Source organism: Galeopterus variegatus, unplaced genomic scaffold (assembly GCF_000696425.1).
Source record: "Galeopterus variegatus unplaced genomic scaffold, G_variegatus-3.0.2 Scaffold2023, whole genome shotgun sequence".
Taxonomy (NCBI): domain Eukaryota; kingdom Metazoa; phylum Chordata; class Mammalia; order Dermoptera; family Cynocephalidae; genus Galeopterus; species Galeopterus variegatus.
Window position 1 is genome coordinate 221652 of NW_007728134.1, and position 20425 is coordinate 242076.

The window sequence follows — 20425 nt, forward strand, 5'->3', positions numbered from 1 at the left end:
AACATAGGCAGACACGTCAGGAAATAGGTCTGGATGCAGACCTCATGAATAACACCCCAAAAGCATGGGAAACCAAGGGAAAAATAAACAAATGGGACTATATCAAACTAAAAAGCTTCTGCACAGCAAAAGAAACAATTAACAGAGCTAAAAGACAGCCAACAGAGTGGGAGAAAATATTTGCAAAATATATATCTGACAAAGGATTAATATCCAGAATATACAAGGAACTTAAACAACTTTACAAGAAAAAAACAAGCAACCCAATTTAAAAATGGGCAAAAGAGGTAAGTAGGCATTTCTCTAAGGAAGATATACAAATGGCCAACAGACATATGAAAAAATGCTCAACATCACTCAGCATCCGGGAAATGCAAATCAAAACTACACTGAGATACCATCTCACCCCAGTTAGGATGGCTAAAATCCAAAAGACTCTGAACGATAAACGCTGGCTCGGATTTTTATGAATATTTTCTTAATCATTTTCTAACTTTCATTAATATCAGTGGAATTTTCAAAATTAGAAAAATGAGTCATAGAAGAGTGGAAAAAAAGAAGAGAAATAGGTGTCCAGTCTCCTCTTGATACTCATGGTTAATTAATGCTTAAAAATTAAATAGTATATATAGCCTCATCTTCCTCTATATACTCTGTAGGTCATATAGTGTACAACTCTGAGGGGCTATTTTCAACTCTAAACGTGAGTGGTAGCCAAGAGCCACATATAAGGTTGTGTAAGAATGTCTTACAATGAGATGTCTTTGTAGCTAAAGCTTCAGGTCACCACTGCTATTTGGAGCACACCCAATAAATAACAATTCTGCTTATATAAACTAAGAACAAAAAAATGGGGGGTACTGTTAGAAAAGAATTGTCAACAATTAAGGGGCAGAAATTTTCCAAGAGGACATAAAGAAAAAGGTCTTGCCTTTTAAAGTGTAGTATTTGCCCTAAACCAGCAGCCAGACTCAAAGTAGCATGACTGAAGGAGAGAATTAATTTTTATGAAAAAAAGAAAGGCAGAAAGTGTTTTCTCTCCTCTACAAAAATATCAGAACACTTAAGTATATATAGTGTATACATAGAAAAAATGACGTCAATGGTAAATAGCACAGCAGTATTGAATGCTCATACCTAATTTAATAGGTATGAGCTATCAGAAAGAAGAGGTTCCAGGCTTTAAAGCAACAGCAGAGTAAACATGCAGAAAAGCAAATGACCTATGCTGTCTACCCTAAGTGAATTATTGTGCAGTATATGCATGTATTAAAACAACACATTGCACCCCACAAATATGTACAAGTAAACATTAAAATATTTTGAATGAAAAAAAAATGAAAAACAAATGACTTAAAGTGAGAAAAATGGAGGATAAAGAGGTATTAGATGCTGCTCAGAAAACAGGAAGGAAAGGTATTTTTCTCCTAAATTGAGTCACTAATACAAGTCATACTAAAAATAATTCCAGCATCATGTAACTTTTTCACGCATTTAATGAAAAGGACTCATTTATATGCCTTTTACATTAAAAAGAGAGGACTGTATGTGATTTTTTTTTATATATTATTACAAGTCAAAGCCCCCTATATTTTTCAACCTTAGAAAGTTGAGAAGTGTCAAATCCTATTTTGCAGAGAAAAGGGTCTAATGTCATGGAGCAATACTGTCATCCTGTGACTATTCCAGACACACAGCCAAAGCACAAAACAAGACCTGCCAATGAGACAAGAGGAAGGTGAGATCTAGCCTGGTGTAAGGAAAACCTCATTTTTATATTTACTAACCCCTTAATACAACAAAGCACAAAGAATTTCATAAATAATTATTAACAAAAGACAATCTTGTACATTGCTTTACCTAAATTTAGCCTGCTTTATGCTAGAAGAAACATTATAAAACAAAACAAAACACGTGGTAAAACAAAACAAAACCCCCCCTGAATTTTTCAGTTCTTAAAAGTTCAAATGATAACTTCAAGACTTTCAAGTGTATTTTTGAAATACTAGGTAAATTCAACACCCCACAGCCACTAAGTGTTTATTCTGTATGCCTTCAGGTTCTTTATTATAGCTTGTAAAATTAACAGAGGGTTGATATAAATGATAATAACAACCACCATAGAATTGCTACTGCTTATTGAATCTTAACAATATACTAGGCACTATATATTATCTCAAATCGCCATCACAAGATGTCATTTTAAAGAAGCAGCAGCAAGCTTAGAGGTATTAATTATCCAATGTTATACAGCTGATAAATGGCAAGGCTGGGAATATGAATCCAAATCTACATGATAATACATTCATACTCTACTCTTTCCAGTAATTGACTAATGAATTTATTTCGGAGTCAATATCATTTAAGAAGACCAAGAAACTATAGTTTTATAAGAGGGTATTTCAAAAGTTCACAGAAAGATTCATATTATCTTTTAATTCTATTTTTCCACAAACTTTTTGAAGTACCCTCACATAATAGCTTGTATTGTCTCAATAAAATTTTTACTTTCAGCAATACATTTTTTATTTTTGAGTTTTTCTTATAACCTACAGCAATGGTTTTCGTACTGTTTCATAAAATCATAGTTTTCCGAAGAAAATCATGGGTTCCACAGATGTTTGATTGAAATTCCATTTTAAATCATGCTTTAAAACTTAAAAATTATAATAGAACGTAATCTGCACACTGAAATATGCCACTTATAGAACTGTAGTATTTTGAAGACATTATGTAATTGTAATATTTTTGACAACTTCTGCATTTTCCTTTACTTCTTTTCATGAACATCTTAGAATAAAGTTTCTCTTGCCATCCTGCACATATATGAACTTCCTATAACATACTGCTGATTTGAAAAGTTGTAGTTCTACCTCAGTCTGTCAAAAGAATTCATGTCTACTTACTGAAAATTGTGTAAGCAGACAGACTATCACAGCAGATACGTAACATGGTTACTTAAATAAACAGCAGTAAGGCCCAGCAAGGGACATGTGCTCAGCACATGCTTTCATCATAGCAGAATACTCAATTGGCCAACAACTGAGTGAGTAACATGTCTTGATGGGAAAATTATGTCTTATAGATAGTTGTAATTTTTTGACTTTTATATTCATATTTTACAGTGGAAGTGGATGAAACAAATCAAGACAACGGTGACTCTTGGAAGGACAGTGACTAGAAACACAAGACTTGACAGGACATTGTGGTTGGGTCCTCTTTTGTTTTTTAATCAGGTTGCTTGTAACAGGGATGTTTTCCGTATTTGAAAATTCATCAAGTTGCAAAATTATGATACATGAACTTTCCTATATGTAAATTATACCTCAATAAAAAAGTAAAAAGAAATAGAAGATTAAGTAAAAATAAAACGCTAGCTGATGTTTAGAGTTGGTTAGTGGCTTGTATTGCTATTTTTCTCCCAACTGTCTGAATTGGCTTAGTTGACGAGTATCCTGAGACTACAAAGCAAGTTAATTAAAAAGTTCCCATTTGCAAATATTTGTGGGCAAATCAGGAATATTTTTTTTTTCTTTCCTTTTTTTTTTTTTTGTCTTTTTTTCGTGTCCGGCAACGGACCGCAACCCTCAGTGTTGCGCCCGCACCGGACCGGGACCGGCAACAGGATCGCAACCCTCGGTGCTGTGCCCGCCCCTCGCTCAGCCAGTGAGCGGGAACCGGTCTGTATGTGGGATCCGAACCCTCGGTGGGAGCGCCACCGCGCTCCCAAGCAGCGCACTGTAGCAGTGCGCCACTGGGCCGGCCCAAGAATATTTTTATAAAAACAAAATATACAAACACATTGGAAGGCTGATGGTGACATGAGAATGTAATAAAATCTCTATAACTCCTAATATCAAAAATTTTAAAGGATGATTATTGTTTTCACTAATTTCATAGGTAAATGTTACAAATGTGAGCTTATGTTTTTAAACTGATAAAATACCATTTTTAACTATGTAAAGAGTTCCACATAAGATTTCAATGAGAGATAAGGTTTCCATTGCTTTAAAAAAGTTTAAAAAGGCATTATCACAAAGACCTTTATAAGCTTTAGGAAGTATAGTTGGTCTTAGGTTTTTCCGAATTTTGGAACATGACCTATCATTTTCCTAGAGAGGGAACTTGGAAAAGCACAATAAGACCAAAGTCCCATTTCTCCTACAAATGGCAGATTTAACTGAATACTCAGGAGGGTCACAGAAAATTAGTTAACATTCACCTACAGTGCTACACTCGTATGAACAGCATTCATTCATTTATTAATACACATTTATTTAAAATCAAACTTTACTTGGCCTACTAGCATTAAATGTTACCATTAGCTAGTTGCGATTATTTAAATTGTTAAATATAGTAGAAAAATGAGACATTTAAAGTTTTTATTGTCAATATGTTTATTACATATATTTTCCTAGAAATGAAGTCAATTAGTCAAAAAGTCCATATTCAGAAAATAGTAAGTTTTTCAAACACTTTTACCTGTTCCTGTCATTTTACTATCAGTAATTTCCATTAGGGCCTTTGGCTTAGTTGTTGCCTTATCTTGTACATCAAGGTTGACCTCTGCAACAGAGTCTAATGAATCAAGCAGCACAACTGGAAGAATACAAAAGAAAAAATATAAAGAATATAGAGCAATTTGTGTGGTTCTTTTGATCTAATAAAAATATTTTAATCATCTGCAATGCATATAAAAACAAATAGCATATAATCTTATTTATGTATAAGCATGGTTTAATACACATATAACAAGCATGGTTTTATATATATATAACAAGCATGATTTAATATATGTGTGTATATGTATAAAACAAACACGATATATAAATATAAATACACACACACACACACACACGAGCATACTTTTAAAAGTTTGTGGAAAAACTGAATGAAATGATAATATGAAGCCTTCCATAAACTTTTTAAAGTCCCTTAGTATATAATATACACGCATGTCCCCCCACATGCACACACATACACATACACACACACACACACACACACACACTCAGAAGGATACTTTAAAAAGTTTGTGGAAAACTGAATGAAAAGATAATATGAATCCTTCCACAAACTTTTTGAAGGCCCCTAGTATATAACAAGCATAGGTTTCTTCCAATGTACATTTATATGTGAAAGGCAAAGGGCTTTAGAAAAATAACAGAAAAGAAATATCCTCAAATATAACAGGGTGGATTCAAGATAGGCATAAGAGACACATTACTGAGAAAAGCTATGAACTTTAATTTCTTAGAGATATTTAAAAACAAAGACAGCAATTTAATCAGAATAATATAGATGAAATTCTGAACAGAGTAATTTTTTGTCAACTAAAATACATGAATATACATTACATTTACCATTAGCCAGCATGCCAGTTTTCTCTTCTTCCTAAATTAAAAGAAAATGATCATATGTTTTGATACCAAAATTATGTAAAACGACCACAATGCAAACAGTAACAAAATTTGAAAACCAGTGCTTTACTCCATTATGAAAAGATCAGGAACTGTACTTTCTAGAGTTCCTTCACCACTCTCAATCAACAATAATTTTTCAAGACTAGACAGACTGTAGCTCTGAGAGAACTTCTCAAAATCTCTTCTGGACTTTGGCAATTAACAAAATTAATTTAGGCCCGAAAAGGCCTTGCTTAAAGTATCTAGGTGCCAGGCTCATCTAGCCTGCTCAAAAATTCTCCTGTCTTTTGAACTTCAGGATAACAGGGTTACTTCACATAAGAGTCCTGCAATTACAACAATACCATTTTTCTCTTCTTGTTCAAAATTAATGACTAAATACAACTTCTACTCATTGTTTTATCTACATTTCAAATGACACAATTTTCAGAAGGGTGGGCCACCAAATTGCAAGACAGATGAAATTCTTTAATATTATAGTTTCCCTTAGAATAAGTTTTCTAATTAGTATCACCCATATTTCCCACCTGGCTAGGCAATGTGTAGGGTTCTTTGGTAATAACAGAGCTTTAATTCCTTCCTGTTTTGATTCTTACTGAGGCAGCTCTGTACAAGGCTTCCACATTTAGGATGACACATTTTCAAGCAGGATATACTTCGTTAATGTAGTGCACTATCATGCCTCTACTGACCTATTAATTTTTTTCATAAAATACTGTAATTGTCATATTCCAAATATAAATACCATTAAATTTCTAAGGATACTCATCAGGTCATATGAATCATTGTGTTATCTTTAAAGTCATCTTGTTTTTTCTTGTTTCCTCTTGATTTTTTTATGAGTGACATACAGATACACGAGGACAAAGTACTAAGTAAATTTAAAAATGAAAGTATTTATGTATACCCAGAAAGCATTCTCTCTTCTATTCAGAGAGTCTATGGTTTCATACATGTTCAAAACACCTAGTTCTAACATGCATTCCCAAGAGACTGTCCAGATCAAGAACAAAATAACAAATAGAAATTGTCCTCCTACCTACTATTAGATAGCTTCAAAGATAAGTTCTACACAGAATGCAATATGTAGTAGTAGCCCTGAACAAGTGTCCGTAAGAACTGGGAAATAAGAGAACAGACCATGGCACCACTGAATATGAATGCAATAATGTAATTCCTTATCTTAGCCAAATACATTTCAGACATTAATGTCACCACTACCATAAATACTAAGGAGGGGTATTTGCTGTAGTACAGGGACAAGCCCTATCCAAAAAAGTGTATTTCAATATAACTATTTAAAAATTAGTTTTGAATTTTTAATTAAGTTTTCAATTTCTAAAGCTTAACTTAAGGAAATTACTTGCTGAAAGAAATCCCTTATAAAATCAACTGGCATGATTTTTTCATTAAAATTTATATTGAATTGACATCCTGAGTTCAAGTGTTTAACTGAGTGTTCAGAGACCAAGTTTACGACAATGAGGAAGACTATAAAGAACACCAGATTTCAAACTCTTCATGTGGCAACAGTTGGCTAAGTTGATGAAAGAAACTACAAAACTGTCAAATATATAATTGATGTATATACCTGTTTGGGTACATTTATTTTTTCTGATTTGAGATTTTCTTTGGAATGAGTCTCTACATCATTAGTAATCAAAGGTGCATCAATGTCCTCTTCATCTTCAAAATCATCACTGTAATTTTCTAAAGAAAATAATTTTAAAAAGTACAACAATCATACTGTCAAAAAAGTCAAATTCCAGGAAGACTGTTGATTTCCAAAGGAAGACGTCTGTATGAGAATAACTTATTGAAATATTAACATAAAGGTACCTTTAGAGAAAATATTTTTTGCAAATATTTAATGAGAGTTTAATTTGTAAGACTATCTTAGTACTTTTTGTACTTTCAAATAGTTCTAAGAGTTTTATATTTTTAATCTTCTATATTATTAACCAACTAAACATTTCTAGAGCTGTCCAAAAGATTTTATATTACATTTAAAATAAAACTTTTAATATATTTTTTTCTAAAGACAAAAATCTCCAACTGATTACTTATAAAAGGCAGAACTTTTATGAAATGCTGACACTCTTGAAAAGGTTGGATTTTGCTTATTTTAAGGTGATTGTTTTGGCCTCTGCAGGTATGATTTAAGATCATACCCTCTACTGTAAGATTTAAACAGTACTCATGAAAGACTTATCTCTGACCCCTTCCCTTAGGTAAATACTGGTCCTATATGCTATATGACCTTTGCTATTTCCCAATTCTGGGCATTTCTCGGCTAAAGCCCCCAAATTATATCTCAATGGCTTTGCAGCAGAAGGAAAAGGTGTACCCATGTTAACTGATGCCATCAGTCTATTCATGGGGAGGGTGGGGCAGGGATTATTTGGCCAGGATCTCTTCATCAATTTTTAACTTCTTGTCTATAGCTCCTAAATCAAAGGACTGATTGAAATCAAGGGCTGCAGAAGGGGAACAGCCTTTTCAAAGTGGAACTGACATTTTAGAAACAAACATAATCTTATTTGTATTTCAAAAAATTATATCACGTTGAGAAACAGGATGGCCTGATGGGAAAAAGACTGCATGAGGTACTAGGAAGTCTGCTCCTAGAATGTGTGTCTCTTACTCTTCTCTTAGAATGGGGGAGGGGGGCAACTTGAGTGTACTGGAAGTTTGGGAAAAAATTTGCAAGGGCTTGGAAGTTAAATAGGATGCTTCTGGTGAGATCTGGGTACAGAAACGTCTCCTTTTTCGTTCATAAAAAATATGAGGTTGGAACAACATGGGTATTGTAACTTAGGCAGGTAAGCTAGCTTAGTTGGTTAACTATGTTAATATCTATATTCCGCGGCTGAGAAGCTCAACTCTGTTTCTCTTCCACATGAGGAAAAACTGTGATTTCCTAAGTTTAGTAGACATTAAATTCACAAAACAGTTATGAGCAATTACTTTTTATCAGATGTACTTCTAGGTACTAGGACCAATATAAGATGATTGACACTTTAATATTCTAGGTTGGAATCAGAGATAAGTAACGTCAGAGATAAGACTTGCTTAAGAAAAGATGATGAACAAGGAGAGAAGAGATATGGAAGAATATGACACTGAATTTAGACAACAACTTGTGATTTAGGACTCAACGGAAGGGGCTGTACTCTGTGTGTGTGTGACTGCAGACAGCAGTTAAGAAACAGTTCAGGTGGTACAGCATAGTGCTTAAGAGCATGACCTGGAGCCAGAAGGCCTACATTCAATTTCTAGTTCTATTACTTTCAGCTGTAGAGCCGTTGGCAGTTCACATATTCTTTGCCTCATTTTTCCCATCTGTAAAGTGGGGATGATAATAGCACTTAACTCAAAGGGTTGCTGAGGAGATAAACTCTTAAGGTATTTAAAACAGTGATTGATATATAATATACAGTATATAAGTGTCACCTATTGTTTACTAACAGTAATTATTGTTAGTATTTTTATAGCTAGTCTATCACTTAATCTGAATCAAAAGTTAATAAGGCCGAATACTATTTCTGATTGGGAAAAGTGCTAATCTAATGCACGTTTTTTTTTTTTTTTAAAAGATGACCGGTAAGGGGATCTCAACCCTTGGCTTGGTGTTGTCAGCACCACGCTCAGCCAGTGAGCAAACTGGCCATCCCTATATAGGATCCGAACCCGTGGCCTTGGTGTTATCAGCACCGCACTCTACCGAGTGAGCCACGGGCCGGCCTTTTAATGCACATTTTTAAAAAGTACATTTTGTTATTTTCATTAAGTAACTGAACAGCCTATAGGCAAAACTACCATCCAACATATGAATAACCAATCCCCTCTTCAGGAATTTGTCATAGATAAAGTAGGTTCAAAGTAAGAAGAAAATATCATTGGTAGACACAGAGAAAAAGGAAAGAAATAAGAAATAAAGGAAAGGCAAAGACCATGTCAGTGATTTCAGAAACAAACATCAAGGCAAATTAAGTTTACATAAAAATGAAAGCTGAGGTGGTCTCAGTTGGAAAAAAAAAAAAGAAAAAAATGAAAGTAAAATCAAATTAAGAAGATGATTCTCATATGAGAAATATCAGAGAGAATAACATCCAAGCTCTTGCACATTGTTTGAAAAACAATGAGAATATTAGGCTAATGATATTTTAGGGCATTTTTTTAGTTTAAGGATAGAATTCAGAATTTTTGTACACATACATATATATAATGAGAATATTAATTTATAGCACTATGACCTTTTTGGCAGGAAGATGTTACACAGTCAAGGTATTGTTTATTATTATATTCTCTACCCTTGTATAACTTTGAAAATACCTGCATAAATAAAAAATGTCCTTAAAATTCAGATAAAATAAACCAAATTCAATGTAAAATATCTAAAAGATCCCTTTGGGAGACATTTTTCACCCTTTGTTGGCAAATTTTGCTGCAAAGTTTAATTTAAGTATGATCTAAAGGACTTTCTCTTCTGCCATGTTGGAGTTAAAAGGATTGTACTTAACCTCCTTTGTAAACAATTAGAACTGGACAAAATAAATGAAACAGCTATTTTCAGACATTAAACAACTGGCAGCAAAAAAAAAATGATTCCTAAAATATAATCAAGTGAGCTGAGCCCTACAATTAGCTGAAGGTATGTATATTTTGGAGTGCTGAGCAGGGAGGAAGAGATCAGGACAGTCGACAGAGGTAAGAATTCAAAAAGGCTGAGGCAATTAGAAGTTGTAGGGCAGCAGTCAAGAGAGGAGATAACTATGTAGAAACAGTGCTCCAGAAATCTGCATAGGGGGCCCCTTGAGGCTTTGCTGAATACCAAGCTAAGGTGTAGGATGAACTGAGAGCAACTTGGAAAGCTGTAGGCTGGACAATTTCCAGAACTCACATAGGGCAGAGAGATATTTGAGCTCTAACCTGCTTGAATGGAAAGTCCTTGCTGATTACTAGGCACATTCAGTAGAAATGTCAGAAGGGATGTGCCTTAGTAGTAGGGTTAAACAATACCTAGAGTGGCTACTCTAGACTTACCCTAACAAAGCATAAGAAGAACCTTGAAAGAATCAAATGGCAGGATTGACCATCTACCATACTTTTTAAAAGAAGAAAATGAAATCCAGACACTCTACAATGTAAAACCCACGAAATCCAATAAAAAATTACTAGACTCCTAAGAAGCAGGAAAAACTGTCCCCAAAAAGCAGCCAACAGAGAGTCCCAGAAATGAACAAATATTGGGATCTATAGAATATGCGTAACATTGAGGACTTGAAAAAATGAACATAATGAGGAAAGATACTAAAGAGATTAAAAAAAAAAAAGGAACTTTTAAAGAAAAAAAGAACAACAACAATGGATGGGATTAATAGCAGTTAAAAAAAAATCAGTGAACTTGAAGGCACAGCAATAGGAACTGAAGCACAGAAAGAGAAAAAGGTTTTAAAAAAACGGAACAGAGTCTTAGTGCCCTGTTAGGACAAAACTTAGCATTCTACTATACTTGCAATTAGGGTCAGAGGGCAGGGGCAGGAAGCAGAAATAATATCTGAAGAACTAATGGCCAAAACATTTCTTGATTTTGAAGGAAACTATAAATCCACAGATCAATGATCCTCAACCAACTCCAAACAGGATAAGTACAAGAAAAGCACACCAAGACACATCATAATCAAAGTGCCAAAATAGAAAGATAAAGAAAAAATCTTTAAAACAGAGGAAAAAAAGATACAATATATATAAAAAAACAATAATAGGAACCACCAGTGACTTCTCAGGAGAAATAAGGTAGAGGACAATAGAATGAAATCATTAAAGTGTCCAAAACAACAGCAAACTCTACCTAAAAGTCTATATCAAACAGAAGTATTCTTCAAAAACAATGGCTAAATATATTTTCAGACAAATGAAAGCCGAGAGAATTTGTTGCTTGTGGTAACCTGCACTACAAGAAATGTTAAAGGAGGTTCTTTAGGCTAAACAAAAGTAATTTCAGGTAGAGACTCAAATCTATACAAAGATATACAAAGCACTAAGAATGGTAAATATGAGGAAAATATAAAATTTTACATAAATATACATTTTTTATATTTCTTAAAAATATTTTTAAATGATGATTGTTTTATCAACAACAACAACAACAATAATAATGCATTGTGGGGTTTTTAAGGCATGTAGAAGAAAAACACATGACAAAAATAGCAATATGGTTGGGGGAAGTTTACTGTTGTTAAAGATCATATAAATAACTCGATATAATGTTATTTGAAAGATAGCAAGTTATTTGAAAGACTCTAATAAGGTAGATATATATTGTGAATCAGGGCAACTGAGAAAAAAATACAACGAAGAGGTATGACTACAGAGCCAAAAGAAGAAATAAAATGGAACACATAAATACTCAGTATAATAGAACGAAGGACAAAAGCAACAATAACAAAAAGATTGAAAGATAGAAAATAAATGGCAAAACTGCAAACAACCATATCAATAAACACATTTTTGTAAGGGGTAGAAACACTTCAATTAAAAGTCAAAAATGGTCAGATTGGACAGAAAAGCAAAACCCAGCCATATGCAGTCTACGAGAGAGCCATTTTAAATATAAAAACAGACAGATCAAAAGTCAAAAGATGGAAAAAGGTATAATACCCTACAACCACACTTTGGAGGTCTTTGTCCTGGTTTCACAGATTCCCACAATCCTGGCATAAAAATTCTTTTTTGATCTTCCCAATTGGTCCACTGCACACTCTCAACAAATAAGGCAGTAATTCACTTTTAACAACTGCTTCATAGCTCAGATTACTTCACTCTACCTGTTCAAAGCTCTTTCCAAGGCAACATAATTTTCCTTTCAATTATTTTTCTTTTATCAATGTCTTTATTAAAAGCTTTATTATCTTTTCAAATATTATACACTTTAAAATCAATAAAATTACCTCCCAGTTCTTTATGTTTTGATTCATCCTCATGTTTATCTTCCGTTAGTTCAACAGTGGCTTGATTACTGAAAAAAATATTTATTTCATTTAGCATTATGTTACTAACACATTTTCATGTAACTCTTTGTGGATATTTTTTAAGAATCTCTAAAAATTACATATTTCTTCTCAAGTACTCTTGTTCTATCAACAGCTAAGGATTTGAGAGCTGTAAGAAAATGTTTTGAAAATAAAGGATCCTCAAAGCCTATGACTAATTGTAGCTACAAAAGAAATAAAAAGGAAAAAAAGTCATATTTCTTAAATTTATATGCAAATACACACAACTGTATATATAAATGTGTGCATTTACATGTATACATGTTCTCATGACCCTGATATCTTCTACACTAAAGATTAGAACTGACCACAAACTATGAGAAACAGTGAAGTCTATACGGAGGCCAGAAAAAAATGCCAACGTCAGCATTAACATCCTAATAAGCAATTTAATCCTGAAATGGAAGCTGAATAGGAGCCTTAAACCAAGAAAAACTCAATAAGGGGACAAAGGAGCCCGAGCACGTTTTAACTATATTGGATAAATCAGTTCATATACTGCTTTCTTTCAAACCAAGGAATCAGTTCTACCTTTTTTTAGTCCATCAACCCTGTCTTTAGTGAGATCATTAGCAGACCTGAGAAACTATAAGACTATAATAACAATAATAGTGTCAAACACCTAATATTGCATACTCATTGCTATGTTGTACTCTGACCAGCCTGTTCTATAGCAGAAGTATTAATAGTTAAGAATACTGTTAAAAAAAAAAATAACAAAAAGTTAAGAAACATTACAAAGGGGCAAAAAATTGTGGCCAACAAACCAGTGCATGCTTAATTTGTGTTGTCACTGTTAGGAGAGGCAATCACCATGGGCCCTGAGTGTCCCTACATGTTCTTGCTGAGTATGCCAAGATGCAAAGCCTTGACCCTTCTTTACCAAGCCATTTCTCCAGGTTGTGTTTGCAGTAAGCCATCTTGAGATGGGATATTTCCACCCAGACAAGGAGCAGGCTTGTTTCCACTTACTATAAAAGTGGTAGATTCCCCAAGCTCAGTGTTCCTCTCCTGTAACACAACCCACTGCACGTGCAGACATTCATCATGGATCTTTTGCCCTGCCCCCATGGGACTAAGTGGTACATGGGGAACTGATGCAAACAAATGCTGACATTTGGGTACTGCTTTTGTTGAAGGAATAAGGTCCTTTGTTTTTGACCCAGGATCTTGTGTCTACTGTCAACATCCATAAAACTGCCAGGCTAACTTGCTAGCAAGTAGGGTATAAATCTTAGACCCTGCACAGTTCATAACAGTAAATGTACTGTTTTATCCTGTAAAAGAAACTAATCACCTTGAAGAGATGAGGCACTCTAATAAAAAGAGGTTATAATGCTCCTGACCCTGAACTTAATTATACTTTCATGTTCTCAAAATCCTAAATAAAATTGTAATCTGATTTCCACTCATAATAAAAAAAAAAAATTACATGGATAACTAAACCGTGGAAATTTAAGGCCTCAGGTTACACAGAGGTCTTGAGAATGGCAATGGTCTACTAAAGAGAGAACCAGCACAGTCAACTAGTAGGATTTCCAGGATAAATGAGATTTCCTGATAATCACCAGGGTCAACCACACATAGAGGTAAGACATAGACCAAACTTGTCTCTGGTTCTTTCTTCCCTTTCTGTTCTTTATTCCTGAGTTTATAATAGTAACCTGGACTCTCTTATTTACTTTATCTGTGGAAAATCACTTAATAAATTACTTTCCTAGTAAGAACTTGTTGGCAATGTACTATACCTCAATAGCATCTGAAGTATGAAATATCAGATATCTAGAGGCAGAGTGGGCTCTCAAATACAGATCAACATATTCTGTTAAAACATAAGAAAAACCTACACTATAATAATGAATTAAACAGAGTTAAAGTTTAAAAAAATAAGATTTATTTTTACCTGTTACAAAGTTTCCCTATTTAAGTCCATGCCCAACCTTCCAAAAATATAGAAAAACACAAAAATCATTTAATAGTTTATACTGTATTTACTTTACCTCTGTAAAGATTTAAAATGTGTGGAGTCATTAGAATCCAATTCCTTATTTAATCTTGAATAATCAATGGAAGATGTCAAGCCATTCTCAAGCCTGGCAAAAAATTGTTCTTTCTCCTCTTGTTCTTCTAATGTGTCCAATCCCAATCCAAGAATACTATGATTGAGCTCAGAAGCTACTAGTTCTAAATGGAAAGCACAATTATATTTTATTAATATACAGAATTTTGATAAAATTCATTTTAATAACGCACTTATTCACATTACATAGCAAATTTAAAAAATGCTTATAAATATTTTATTTAATGTCTTATCTACCAAATATAGATTCATAATCAAATCAATGAAAAAAGCCTTCTCTAGAGTTCTAATTCTAAATCTCTAGGAAGATATTAAATCTGTCTACATGCTTCAGTAAAGGAGTCTCCGAAACAGTAATGAGTTAATTTTTGAAAAATTCTAAATATAAGCATAATAATTAATACTTTATCAACTAAAAAGCCTTCTCTAGAGTTCTAATTCTAAATCTCTAGGAAGATATTAAATCTGTCTACATGCTTCAGTAAAGGAGTCTCCGAAAGAGTAATGAGTTAATTTTTGAAAAATTCTAAATATAAGCATAATAATTAATACTTTATCAACTCATATCCCTCACATTTCTTACCATTTGTTTCTAAGCTGTCAATACTTAAGATAGAGGTTCCACTGCTCTTAAGAAATTGAATCTTTTCAGCAGAGTCCTCATCTATTTCCATAACAGGTTGAGAAGTCTTCTTTGTTTTCAAATAGCTTACATTTGTTCCAAGCAGTCCTAGGAATAGGATTTAATATAGGTGAATATTTATGTTCGGAGAATTGTTTTGACCACTATGCCAACAATTATGCTGTTATGCTAATTTTGTGCATATTACCTACAAAATAAATCTGCTCTATTAAGTAAAAATCTATCAGACCTAAAATTCACAAAAGAAAAATTATAATTTTATTTGAGTACTGTGCATATTAAGTAGAATATTTCAATAATTTGCATGATGAGACGAGATTTTTAAAAATTCTTTGAACTACAAGTACTTAATACAGTATACCACACCATTTTAAAAAAATATCTTCTGCCTTACTCCCTCTGTTTTTGGAGTATTTTTGTTGCTCGACTCTACACTACTGAAAATAGACTGTGGAGGGCGTGAACCAGTATAACAAAACACAAGGGGGGAAAGTAGGAACGATTAAGGACAATGACAGGGCTAGACAAGATCCTTTCTCGGTGTAAATATTTCAAGAAAATAGATGGAAATATTAAAAGATCTTTCAAAGTCATAATTTCTAAAACACTGGAAACAGTGGCTCACTGCAGGAGAGATTATCACATCAGGACATGTGTGTATTGTTGGGGAAGGGGAGGCTATCATAATCACAGTATTTTGGAATTTGAAATTTTCTCTGAGACTAATATATATTAAACATATTAAAAATGTTTTATGACTGATTAGATATAAGATGATATTAAGGAATGATTGATATTTCTTGGATATTATAATAGTTATATTTTAAAAAGAGAGTCCTTATGCGAAAAGTACTTTGAAATATCTGTGAATAGAAGTGATACACTGTTGGAGGTTTGTTTCAGTTATAATCCAGTTGGGGGGTTGGAGAACAGGTGCGGATGTAGATAAAACATGACTGGCCATTAGTTAATAACCGTTGTAGCTAGGCAATGGGTACAAGGCGTGCATTAGTCTGTTTCTGTTGCTTATAATATACATACCTAAAACTGGGTACTTTATACAAAAACAAAATTTATTGTTTACAGTTTCAGAAGCTAGGAAGTCCAAAGTCCAGGGAACACATCTGGTAAAGGCCCTGATGGTGGTCACAGAAACACAGGGGTCTCACATGGCAGAAGGACAGAGCAGAGAAAGAAAGCAACTAATCTCCTCACTCACTCTCCTTTTAAAGCCACCAGAACCACTCCATTATTCCAAGAATGGATCAATTCATTCACGAGAGTACAGTCCTCACAATCTAACTGCCTCAAGGCCCCACCTTTCAATTACCATTAACAGGATTTCCTACCCTCAACAGTTACAGTGGGGATTAAGCTTCAGTGACTTTGAGGGGCCATTCGATTCACTGCAAGGGGGTACATTCTACTTCTCTCTGTACAAGTCTCAAAAATTTTTTAATAAAAAGTTTTAAAAATGTTCCACGAACCCTGGGCAAGAAGTATAATGTATGTTCATATTGTAAAGGTTTTGAATATCATCTATTCTTTTCAGATCTTTTGACAATCTATGTGCCTAGTATAGTGTTACTGCTGGCCACACAATGAAGGCCCTTATCATTGTGAAGGTTAAAGTCTAATAGGAGAAGCAGACTTAATAACAAATGTTTACTGGTGTGTACTACAGGCCAGACATTGTTCGAAATGCTGGGGATAAATGCTGGTGATTCCCTGCTCTTGTGAAGCTTACATTTATGTGAATAGAGACAGGCAATAAGTAAGATAAGTATGTTACAATTAAATAGTACATTAGAAAATGATAAATGCCAAGAAGAAAAATAGAATAAGACAGGGAATATGGAAGCACAGGGCACTGCAACTTTAAATAGGGTGGTCAGGAATGCCTTCACTGACCAGTCAAAATGTGAGCTAAGACGTGATGGAGGTGAGGGACCAACCCATGTGAATATCTGGAGGAAGAGGAAACAAGTGTAAAGCCTCTAAGCCAGGAGAATGCCAGGCACGTGGGAAGAATAAGAGGGCCACTGCAGTTATAGTGGCACGAGCAAGGGAAAGGTAGTGTAAGTTGAGAGGCCAGAGAAGTCAGGGCGCAGGGCACAGGGCTGGGGATGGGGAAGTAGGGCAACTTGTGGGTCATTAGTTTTTATAAAGAGTGACCTGAGAAGCTATTAGAAGGAGTAGGTGCCTATGATGTGGTGGAAGACAAGATTTTTGGTGTAAATTAGTTCAAGGAACTCAGAAGTCAGGTTGTTAGAAGGATTAGCTACATGGTTGATGAAGTCACCAAGAATTAGATGAGAGAAATGGAGACTGACAGTGAAGCAGGAGCTAAAATCTTTGAAGAATGAGGAGGAATAACCCAGAGATCAGTAGATAACTGCAACATGGAGAGGTAGTGGGTAGTCTGATGATGTGGTTCATAAGGAAGTTGGAGGGAGAAATGTCTGGAAGGAGCAATGAAGAGCAACCTACCCCTTTTCCAGGTCTAATGGAACAAGAGACGTGGGAAAGAGAACAGTAACTGGAGAAGGTTACTGGAGAAGGAGCAGTGACCACAGAGGACAGTTAAATGTAAATTACAAATCTAAGTGCTTTGAAGGAAATATATGAAATATTAATGGTGGTAGAGGCCCTAGAAAATGCAAGAATATTTTGGCAAGGAAGTAACACTTCTGCTAAGATGTGAAGGATGGTGGGAAATAACTAGGTGAATTGGGCAAGGGAGAGAATGCAGTCAGGGGGAACAGGAGGTACAAAGAGTCGACAATGGCAGGCCACATTTGAGGATGAAAAAAGGCCAGCAATGCTGGACCCAAAGAGTGAGGGTGAGTCTGGAAAGAAATAAACCTACAGCAGAAAGTCAATGGTTAGCTCATGCTTGTCCTCATAGGCCAGGGGTAGGGTTTTGCTCTTTATTCCAAGTGCACTAGAAAACACTGGAAAAGTTATACAATATTAAAGTTTCTTTACTATTATTTGTTGTAAAAAACCTGATAAATGGAAAAGGTAAAAATCATCACTTCTGGTTAGAAGGAAGCCTTACTAGGAAGTCACAAATTCCAACTTCTATTTCCTAACTAGGGTCCTCCTGGAAAGGGTTCAGAATCAATTTATATTATGGCTTTGTGTGAATAATGGTTTCACTGGATCAAACAGTAACTTCCATACAGCTGCAAAAAAACAAGACACACATCTACAGACACTTCAAATGAAAAAGTGCATGCCATGGTTGGGGTGCCATGTAGCAACTGTCCAGGGACTCATCCTGGCTCTGAAGCTGGACTCTGAGACATGACCCACACCAATCAAGCTCTTAAGAGACTAATACAACAGAAACCAAGATCCAGTTCAGTTATTTATGAGAAGTATAACCAGAAAGAAGATCAAACAGTTTTACCACCTAGGCAGAACATTTCACCCTCCTCATGGCAACTGAAATACAAAGCAAAATTATAATGCAGAAGTTCCTCAATGTTAATATTTAATGTTATCTATCTAAGATTGGCAACGTATTCCTTTCCTCAAGAGGGCTGTTCAATTCTGCCTCAGAAACTTCTATATTCTTAATGGCAGGAATCATACTTTGTATACTAGTGCTTAGTAGAGAACCTAATATGAACTCAATAAACGTTTGTGATTGAACCAGGAATCAGGTTATGTCCTGGGGCAGAAAAATACTCTCTCCTGTGTTTAAGTGGACACTGTCAAAGTCTGCTTCTTGACTATCCTTTGCTTCTTTTATGAATCAAATCTATTTTTGATTGATACATTCTTTTAAAAAAATATTAATACCTTTAGTCAGGCTACATGCAAGTGTTTCTTGTCTAGGAGCTATTCTTTCCCTTTAGGGTGAGTTTGCATATTTCTGCTCTGATTAATTATCTTCTAGAAAAAAGGCTTTGATGCTAATTAAGTTCCAAGTTTTTGTCAACAATTCCAATAGTATTTCATCCTTTAATATCCTTTTCAAGCACCACAAGGAGAAAAAATTCTAAAAAGAATTCTTCACATGCAAACTTGAGCACTGTTGCATGGTTTGCAGATTTAAGAAAAAATGTACTGAATCTTTCAATAAGGTAGAAGATACCAGCCATTTAGTCCTTCCCTGAAGTGCTGAGGGTCCTGGGAATTCAACCATTTCAATGCAGTCTTTTTTACATTGTTAACTGAAGAAAGTTGGGTGCCCTTTAAAGATTTTGTAAGATTAGCAAACAAAAAGAAGTCAGAAGGAGACAAATCAGAACTGTAAGGTGAGTGCTTAATGATTTCCCATCAAAACTCTCACAAAATTGCCCTTGTTTGACAGGAGGAATGAGCAAGAGTATTTTCGTGGTGGAGGACTCGCTGGTGAAGCTTTCCCAGGCATTTTTCTGCTAAAGCTTTGGCTTTCTGAAAATACTCTCATAATAAGCATATTTTATCTTTCTCTGACCCTCCAAAAAGTCAACAAGCAAAATACCTTCAGCATCCCCCAAAACCATTGCCATGACCTTCGCTCTTAAACTGTCCGCTTTTGCTTTGACTAGACCACTTCCACCTCTTGGGAACCATGGCCTTGATTGTGCTTTGTCTTCAGGATCATGCTGGTAAAGCCATGCTTCATCTCCTGTTAAAACTCTTCAAAGAAATGCTTTAGGATCTTGATCACACTTGTTTAAAATTTTCAGGGAAATCTCTACTATTGTCTGCAGCTGATCTGGGTGCAACGGTTTTGGTTCCCAACAAGCAGAAATTTTGCTCAACTGTAATTTTTCAGTCAAAATTATGTAAGCTGAACCAATTGAGATGTTGGCTGTTGTTTCTGCTGTTAATCATCAGTCCTCTTCAATCAGGGCATGAGCTAGATTACTTTCTTTTTTCTCACGAATTGACGTGTATGGTCTGCTGCCTGTGAATTTTATCTTTAACATAATCTCATCCCTTCTTAAAACAAGTTATCATTTGAAAACTGCTGATTTCTTTGGGGCATTATCCCCATAAGCTTTTTGTAAAGCGTCAATAAGTTTATCACTCTTCCACCCAAGCTTCACCATACACTTGATATTTGTTCTTGCTTCAATCTTAGCAGAATTCATGTCACTCTGATAGGTTCTCTTTTCAAACTGATGTCTTACCCTTCTTGGTGCCTCAAATTAGATCCTGTTCAGATACGTTATAACAAGTTAGTATGAGTTTATTTTGGTGCAAAGAAATTTTGCAGTCCATG

General features: G+C 34.6%; 1 protein-coding gene across 1 annotated transcript in view; it reads right to left on the bottom strand.

Annotated features, from left to right (window-relative positions):
• Window positions 1-20425, bottom strand: part of CEP162 (centrosomal protein 162kDa) — an 86776-nt gene that overhangs the window by 58498 nt on the left and 7853 nt on the right. The window contains exons 4-9 of the mRNA XM_008580114.1: window positions 15142-15288; window positions 14479-14662; window positions 12377-12444; window positions 7015-7133; window positions 5364-5394; window positions 4483-4599 (exon numbers count right to left, since the gene is read on the bottom strand). Of these exons, the coding sequence (XP_008578336.1) occupies window positions 4483-4599; window positions 5364-5394; window positions 7015-7133; window positions 12377-12444; window positions 14479-14662; window positions 15142-15288 (666 nt within the window). The remainder of the gene's footprint in view (window positions 1-4482; window positions 4600-5363; window positions 5395-7014; window positions 7134-12376; window positions 12445-14478; window positions 14663-15141; window positions 15289-20425) is intronic.